Genomic DNA, 9,182 nt, shown 5'->3' on the forward strand with positions numbered 1-9,182 from the left:
GCGCGACTGTTGAAGTTGAGTGTATCGTAAAGTTATATTCAGAAAGAATAAACCAGTTTTATTAAGTAAGGACTTGTGTCAATAAAGTTTCGTCGGAACGAAGTTATGGAAAGTTAATTAACAAACGGAGACGTAACAATATTTTTATACAAGTTTTAAAAAAGGTTGAGGTGTTCACTGTTAAGCTCGACTTATATTACAGTAAAAAAAAAAGTATAAGAATAAAAACCCCAATAAATATATTTATGCTGTACGTCAAGTGCCAATTGGAATAAATATTCCATTAAACTCTTCTGTATAAACTTTAATTGTCTTCTTCCAATTTCTACTTCTAGTGCTATATTAGAGTGTGTTCATTTCAATTACCTGAGTAGTATTCACAGATGGAAAGTCTCTTTCATTCCTTCTTTTCATTGGTTGCTTGGTCAAAATGTACTTTTTATCCTTGCAAATAATGCACTGTTCAGTAAACTCGCGCTCATTTTTTCTTGGAGCAGCACTTTTCCCACAAACATAGTCTATAGAAGTCCTAGTCAACATTTTATATGGTAGCCAAAACCAGGTTCTGGATCTGATTCGTTGCTTAATTCTGCACACTGTTCTGCTATTTGCCTTTCAATGCCATCCAATTGCTTCTATATATCAACAGATTCAAACAATTGTATAATAGGGACATTTTCATTAGGAATCACATGTGAGCTTTCTTCTTGGATAAATGCATCAATCTGATTGGTTTTTGCCATAGCTTTGTAAGTAAAACTGCTGTCATTGCAAGGGGAGCAAACAAATCCTAATGTTTTATTTATATTGCTAATTAATGTGAAAGTTAAAAGTGGGAACACTGGGGATCTGGAGAGAGACTACCTTAAATATTTTAGGAAAAAATTAAGTTTCTGCGCTAAGTTTGTTATGAAAATTCATTCAAAATATGAAGAAACCTAGTAAACTTTCCAAAAAACAAAATGTGCTATTAGGATAGAAAAAAAAAGGGGGTTTAAATCCTTAAAGTGCTACATAATTGTAATTGTCAGGGCATCATACTTTAGAAACTATTAGAAATTGAAAAGTTCAAGCTTACAAAAGACATAGGCAATTAATTTGTTTTGATTACAGCTGGGTTCTGGTTAACCCGAACTCCTGGGTCCCGTACGTACGAGAATTTGTCGAGACGCATGAGATTTGGCCCTCCGGGTACCGAATACGCACCGCAAAATGTTCTATACGCAAGGCAAGCACTTTGCTTCGAAGTTCGAACTTTGTATCATAACAGCGCATAGTTTTCACACAGCTGTCCACCATCAACTTCTAACAGGTTTCTTCAATCACAATAAATTGCACGAAAATAAAGCCACGTGAAAGTACCACACGATCAACTTTTTTTTTCTTACCTCGAATGCGGGTTCAAATCCCCGTCCCACCAAATATGCTTCCCGTAAGAGCGTTATAATGTGCGAGCAATCCCACTATTCGTTGGTAAAAGAGTAGCCCAAGAGTTGGCGGTGGGTGGTGATGACTAGTTGCCTTCCCTCTAGTCTGTCACTGCTAAATTAGGGACGGCTAGCGCAGATAGCCCTCGTGTAGCTTTGCGCGAAACTGAAAACAAACCAGTTACCTCGGGTAGGTAAAGGTGCTCATGTCACAACCTTTCACAGAGTTACGTTCAAAATTTAATTAAACTACATTATTATCAATGTATATGAATAAACTCGGCATCAGAACGTAGATAATAAATCAAGGTGTAGTATTATTTAAGTTCTAGTTCTTAATTTTAAAAGGAAATATGAAAAAAAAACCAATCTCCCATAGTATGAGAATTGTGAAGTTTATCTATGTCTTCCCTCATCTCTAATTGTTTTCACCACCCCTTCGAGAAGTATGAAATTTAATGTAAATTACTTATTATAATATTTTTATCGTTCAGGCAAAGCGTAATTTATATAGCCTTCAATCTTATTTAGTTACAGAACAATAAAATAGAAAATCAGATCCATCTTGCCACACCCTCTCCTTCAGAACTTGCCAATAGTTCTCTCTAACATTTAAGATTATATTATTTATAGCCAATAGAAAGTCAAAGTTGTTTTCTACCAAATGATCTGTTATATTACATTGTTGTACAGAGAATAGCCTATTTTCCGTCTAGTTCAAACGTGATTCCCATGGGAAACACATCGACGAGCTTAACTGAAATTTTAACGGCTTTTCTCGCAAGTTAGAAAGTCAGAAAAATTATGATAGTTATAGAACACTGTTTCTTTTTTGTATGTTATTATTCTATGTTCTTTGGTGAATTATTTAATTAAATAGAAATAATAGGGTTCAATGACAGTTGAAAGAAAAAACAACAACAAAAAACAGGTATGTACTTTACTTTTTGTTTTTCATGTGTATTCTTGATTTATTATTGTAAAAGAAATCGAAATGTAAAAATTGAAAACTTTTTAGGTTAGCTATGGTAAAATAAATAATAATAGCTTTTTAAGATGTACGCTCGCGAGTAGTTCGGGCATTATGTGATTCGATACCGTAATGTGAGCTGCAAGTTCACCACGTGATTTGTAATTTATATGGCGCAAATAATACTAATAGTAATAGTTAGTTCAATGGGCATTAAAATTTAAGTAGAAATAGATGTATACTGTTACAAGCTTTAAGCTACTTAGGATAAACAACTGTGGTTTTCTGTTACAACTTGCAGTTATTCCAGAAAGAAAATAAGGGAAATTTATAATTATTACCTAATTTTTTATGGTGGTTACAAGGTCGGTCAAATCAACCGACTCGTATAAGAGTTAGGGTAAAGAAAACAACAGATAAAATATAACGTTTTTCAGTAAAAAAAAATATTTATTTAGGAGCTTGTAGGGGTTATGCAAATGCTATTTGAAAATTTTCATATCAAGAAAAGTATTTTTAATATTATCATGAAAATTACTTTGCACTCATAAAGAGAAACAACATGCAGTGTAATTTGTAAATTGTAGAGACAGTTTTTCATTGAATATTAACAATAACGTCCTTTTCCACTTGCAGAAGGTAAACAAGTAGGGTACATTGTAAATCAAGTTTTTCATTGACACTGAAATGCTTTTTTTTTCCCACTATTTTTGGAGTTTATTAAATTCTATCTATGGGACCCTTGAAAAAAAAAAAGTTGGGAATCCCAGACCCTTCACTGTGGGACCCTAGTAAGAACAATGGATTACAGTATGTGTCAATATATTTTAGGCAGCATGGCAGATTCATTTACTTTATTTCACACACACCACAGGTGTTATTAAAAAAAATTGCATGTGATACCAAAACACCTTCTTTATACTAAACTCTGGAAGTGGTGTAAACTCTTTAAGAAAATTGAATTTCTAATAACCAGAAAATTTAATTTGTTCAAAACAAAAAATAGTTAAGTAACAAATAAGAAAATAACTATATTCAAGCATAAGCTAACATAAGTGTAATTAAAGAAAGCTTCCACACTTAAAAAGGACGACAAAACTACTTGTGCTACATAAAATAAATTTCACCATAGGCACACTGAAAATCATAAGTGTTTTTCAGGAAAGTCTGGATATGGTACAGGGTGTTTCAAAACTGTATTTTACTGCATACCTAAATCACTTCTCTCTAAAGTTAACATATACTGTGCACCTAAATCACATTTCTCTAAATTTAACATATACTGTGCACCTAAATCACATTTCTCTAAATTTAACATATACTGCACACCTAAATCACATCTCTCTAAATTTAACATATACTGCATACCTAAATCACATCTCTCTAAATTTAACATATACTGCACACCTAAATCACATCTCTAAATTTAATATATACTGCACACCTAAATCACATCTCTCTAAATTTAATATATACTGCACACCTAAATCACATCTCTCTAAATTTAACATATACTGCACACCTAAATCACATCTCTAATTTTGACATTGCTTTTACTAATCTTGTTCTTTTAAACAAGATATTGTTAGGATCCATGAACATTATTTAGAACAAATGATGCCTGCAGTAGGTTTACTTATACTTATCTTGTTCTTTTAAACAAGATATTGTTAGGATCCATGAACATTATTTAGAACAAATGATGCCTGCAGTAGGTTTACTTAGGGTTAGGTTTGATATGGTGAAAGACATAGTGAACGCTTTCTGTTACGGTGTTAGATATATTAGGTTCCAGTATTAAAATATGATATTTTCATTGTGATTATGGAGAAATTTAAGTTTGCCTAACACAAGTTGTTTTTGAGAAGTGATATTTTAAATGTGGAATTTTCTTTATAATTATCCTGTTAACTTGATTGCTTTACTTCATTCAATTTAAAAGTGTTATTTAATGAAAACAAAAACATCACACACACAAAAAAGAATGCTATTAATAACTTAAACAAACAGCAAAAGCAATAAATTTTTCAAGAAACATTTCAAAACCATTACAGCATAGCTATACTTACAAAAAAAAGTAACTTAACTATGTACTTTCTCCCTAGGCATCCCGAAAATTCAACTATAATAAATACAGTGATTAGTATCTAATACGTGAACATAAAATTTAAAATATGAAAAAGTGAAATGGAATCTTCAAGAAATGTAATCCAAAAAAAGAAAGGAAAAAAAAGTATTTTCAGATGCAAGGTAAGACCAACCATTTAGACTTTAATTTTTTTGCTAGTTTTCTGAAACTGAAATATGTACCCATTAAAAATGAAATTAAATATCAATAAATTGAAGTTAACAACATGGAAGTATACCCAGTGAAGAAGTGTTAACTATCCATGAATATGGGTACTTAGTAGGAATGGGGCAAAACAGTAGTTTTGGTCAGGTTTGGATATTTTCAGATCAGATAGTAAGTGGATGTGACCATACATAATGAAATTGAAATTCAGGTATGAGATCCCATTTCATTATAGTTTGGTCTTAAACTAGTTACTTCCTTATTAGTTTTTGAAAAGTTAGTAAGGATGTACAGTTCCATGAGTGAGTGGCTGTAGCATGATGGGACAGTTGCTGCTGTTACCATGACAACATGTAGCAACACGGCCATCGGGTGTGATGCTTATTTAAACTACATAATGATGAACTCTTTTAATACAACCAGGAATAATGCTATTATGTTTGGAAGCTAATAGAGAGCATCACTGGGCTAGATAATGCAGTACCTATTCTGTGTGATAGCATAACTTCAAGAACTACTGTGTAGTTCTACCTGTTTTTCAAAACTTAAATAATTTTCACACACCACAAGTGAGTTCAGTTTATATATACATATATTTTTCTTTTAGCAGAACTATGTAATGAATAGATCAGTTAATACCCTAATAACATTCATGTAACAAGAAAAATATTTGTACAGAAACTTGCTTTAAAACTGTAGTAAAAATTGCTGACATCTTATAGTTGAACCACCTGAACAAAACTGGTCATTTGATGTTTTGTTTACAAAATCAGTAAATCTTTGGAAAAAAAAACTTCTATTCATTCTTCTATCATTGTCAGGCAATAAATGAGCCTAATAGTATATAAAACATCATAATAATTAAACTTCAAAGATTCATTTAATGTTGATTCATATAACTAAAAAAAGAAATAGCCATTGATGTTTCGTTGTTATTATACCACTGTTTAAAATGAAGTTAAACGTACACCCAATAATGTTAACTTCATCTTACCTATTCATGTACGATATTTGGAAGAATCTCTGTCTATGAAACAAGTATATACAATTGAAAAACAATCTTCATATAGTTTTCTAAATGTATGCAGATTTCCGTGATCCAATATTAACCCCCTCTCTCTCTCTCTCATTAGGATTTACCAAATACATGTATTTCAGATGTGAGCAAGTTATCAAAAATACAAAAAATTTGTAAACAAAAGATGATTTTGCAGTTTTGTAGCTTCTCAAATTTTATTTTATGGTAGATGCATGCTTTAGTAGAATGGAAGATGCTATTTAAAAACCATTCATATGAAAGGTTTTTACACGTTCCATTTTTATTATAGGTAAAAACTAAATTTTCTACACATTATTTATTATAAAGAAATGAAAACATGCAAGAATGCCATGTGTGACCAAAAAACTCTCATAAGTTAAGAAATTAGTAAAACATATGACATAATATTGTTACAGAAAAATTCCTTTATTTATAATAATTTTTGTATTAAATTTACTTCCTAATATCAGTATCAAAAATCGTTAGAACTGAAAAATAAACCAATTAGATCATTTCAGTGTTCTGTATAATCCAACGGTACTATCAAAGAGTTTTGGATTTAGAAAAATCCCTCTTTTATCAACTAAAAAGAACATCCAACGATTACGAACTTTCAGTGAAAGGAATGAGGTAGCCTGGTCACGTGCTTGTTGGCAAGACAGGTCTCGTAGCGATACATCAATGATTCGATTACCTCCAAAAGGTGTATAAGTAACCAAGCGAGCCATTTCTCCTCCTCTGAGAAGAATCAAGTACCTAACTGAGCGAAGAGTGTACAGGCTAGTGCCAACTGCTATCAGGTAACCTGGTAAGAATGAAAAGAAATATGTATCAGAAGATGATTTAATTCAAAAAAGTAAAGGTCCTGTAACTTTTAGAAAAATGTTACCTAATTTACAATACACTATATTTTGAAATTTGTGGTGGAAAAACATGCTTTGGTACAAGTATGTACCTAAAAGGTAATGACAGGAAGCATGAAAATTGAAGAAATGTTAAATTCTTTGTACAAGTAGAAGAATGTTTTAGTTTGAGATAACACTGGGACGACAACCAAAAATAACATTAACATCAAAAATTACCAACTGATGAAACAATGCATTCTAATCATTATAAGTGTCACAGCTTGAACATTAGCTCTGTTCACTACTAGGTGTGTGTGTCTCTCTCTCTTTCTATATAAATATATATATATATACAGTTGTGGTCTTTACAGGTGACTTGCTATTAATCTGAAGTTAATATTAACAGTGAATCAGTAAACTTGTCATGAAGTTATTAAGTACATATGAAACATAACTGATCCTGAGATCAGATACTAGTGTTTAGAATACCACACAAATCTTAAATAAAACATTAAACGTTTTGAACTTTAAGCAGGAACTACATTAAATTACTAATGATACATGATTGTAGTTAGTACTGATAAGGTGCTACACAGAAGTTTACTTAAGAAAGTCACCTCAGTAGGGGCTTAGGAAGGACTAGTTAAATGGTGGTTAGATGAGAGAAAGCAAAAGTTTTTATCAATGGAGTCTACTCAGTGCTTAGGCCTTTGATTTTTTATTTACATTAATCATGTTGACAATGGAATAATTAGTACATTATTAAAGTATGCTGATAACACTAAACTTTTGGGTATTTCTATCTTCTAGGATGTTGAGTTATCATAGAATGACTGGGAAAGTTAGACAAATATAAGGCAAATGACCTTTGGTAATAGAAAGTGCAAGGAATTTTGATCACAGATTTTATACAAATGGGAACCCACTTATTAGCATGACTACATAAACATCTTGTTACAGTGGTGGATAAGATAATCAAGTCTTTAGACTTTTTGGGTATATTTATACACATACTAATCAGATGTCAAAAGAGGTAATTATCTCTCTGTACAAATAACTACAATAGTTAGAATTTGGTAAACTGTGTACTTTAGGTCATCTTGTTTAAGAAAATATATTGACTTACTGAAAAAGGTTCAGAACAGGGCTACTAGGATGACTCCCATGGATGGAAGTGTTATCTTGTAAGAATAAATTAAAATCTCTTCAACTTATTTTATCTTGAGAAAATGGTAAAAGATCATCTTATTGAAGTTTACAAGATTATCAGGGTGATCAATAAAACAAAGGTTCTGACTTCTTTGTGTTGTATTCTGAAGTCAATAAGATGACAGAACATAAGTTGAAAATTTGGAATAAAACAGGCTAACTTTCAGTTAAGAAAGTTTTATTGTTCTAACAGGAAAATTCTGACTAGTGGAATAAGTTGCCATCCACAGCAATGAAGGTTGGCACTTTACAAGTTTAAGAGGTGAATCTTCGATATCCTGAAAAATAAAGGATGGGTTTAAATGTTTATTTTTTGCAAGGATAAGTGTGAAAGGAAAGCTTTGAAGAACTTAATGGCACCTTGTCTGTATATTATGTTATTAAACTAACTTTATGATATTCTTGAAGAAAATATTACATGACTGTTAAATGGCCTAGGAGTAGAAATTTTTTTAAATAAATTCTGAAACTTTAAGTAATATAGAAAATGACTTATTTTCTCACCTACACTAAAACAGAGTAGTGTAATGCCATAACGATATTTATTTTCACCCAAGTTTATTTTCTTCCAAAATGACAATCCACGAGGTTCATTTTTCTGTTTACCAATTTGCTTTTCTACATCACTTTGACTAATGTCACGTAAATTTGTGAATGAAAAATGCCCTAAGTACATCCAAAAAACAAACTGAATTATACCAAAAAAACTTAATAGTTTGAAGAACACTGATTTCTCGTTTTTGAATAGTATTACATCTTTCGATATGTTTGTTTCAACCTCAAATGGTAGAAGTTTGTTTGGTGCAAACTTTATACTCGTTTTAGTATAACTTATACTGCGCCTACATTTTTCTTTAAATGTGAATACGTTTCGAGTGGTATTTGACAATACCAAAACATTTTTTGCACCATTATCCATAAATTTTGCATTAGAAATTGAATAACTGTTTTTTCTTATCGTTCCTATACCAGTATTGTTCGGCCTATAAATAATTTTTGGATTTCTAGCGACCATATTTGTGTTTCGTGAAAATAACACACTAAAACTAGATGGTAATGGTAAATAAATAATCTTTTGACAAAATGTAATCATTTTTTAGTTGACTGTAGTAACAACCAGACTTTATGATTATCTAAAGTTCTTATTAGTATTTCTTTAGAAAAACAAAAGATTTATAAATTGGTTCTAAAACTAAGAAAACCTCAAACCACACAATTAAAAGCAGCTGCGCCCTCTTTAATAAGAAGCAAAAAATATACATATCTATATATATATATATATATATATATATATATATATATATATATATATATTATTATTATTATTTATTTATAATATTATTATTATTATATACTACTACTTACTTAATAATAATATATATAGTGTATGTAGATAGTA

At 30.8% G+C, this 9,182-nt stretch overlaps 1 protein-coding gene and 1 long non-coding RNA gene across 2 annotated transcripts in view; both read right to left on the reverse strand.

Annotated features, from left to right (window-relative positions):
• Positions 1-493, reverse strand: part of LOC111087357 — a 13,741-nt gene extending 13,248 nt beyond the window's left edge. Inside the window, exon 1 of the long non-coding RNA XR_002612054.1 lies at positions 367-493. This is a non-coding gene — a long non-coding RNA (uncharacterized LOC111087357). The remainder of the gene's footprint in view (positions 1-366) is intronic.
• A 5,628-nt stretch (positions 494-6,121) lies between these two features.
• On the reverse strand, positions 6,122-9,009 carry LOC106465782 (transmembrane protein 223-like). The gene is made up of 2 exons (XM_013926017.2): positions 8,288-9,009; positions 6,122-6,534 (listed from the first exon to the last, which is right to left on the reverse strand). The coding sequence occupies exons 1-2, from the start codon at positions 8,874-8,876 to the stop codon at positions 6,239-6,241; spliced, it is 885 nt and encodes a 294-aa protein (XP_013781471.1). The 5' UTR covers positions 8,877-9,009; the 3' UTR covers positions 6,122-6,238.
• Between the last annotated feature and the right edge of the window lie 173 nt (positions 9,010-9,182).

Source organism: Limulus polyphemus, unplaced genomic scaffold, assembly GCF_000517525.1.
Source record: "Limulus polyphemus unplaced genomic scaffold, Limulus_polyphemus-2.1.2 Scaffold2049, whole genome shotgun sequence".
NCBI lineage: Eukaryota > Metazoa > Arthropoda > Merostomata > Xiphosura > Limulidae > Limulus > Limulus polyphemus.

What these genes read in the sequence shown, in the direction of transcription:
- LOC106465782 (XM_013926017.2), bottom strand. Translation starts at nt 8,876, where the DNA reads ATGATTACATTTTGTCAAAAGATTATTTATTTACCATTACCATCTAGT. An exon ending in ACTACTCTGTTTTAGTGTAG is followed by an intron (nt 6,535 to 8,287) that starts GTGAGAAAATAA and finishes CATTCTTACCAG; the next exon opens with GTTACCTGATAGCAGTTGGC.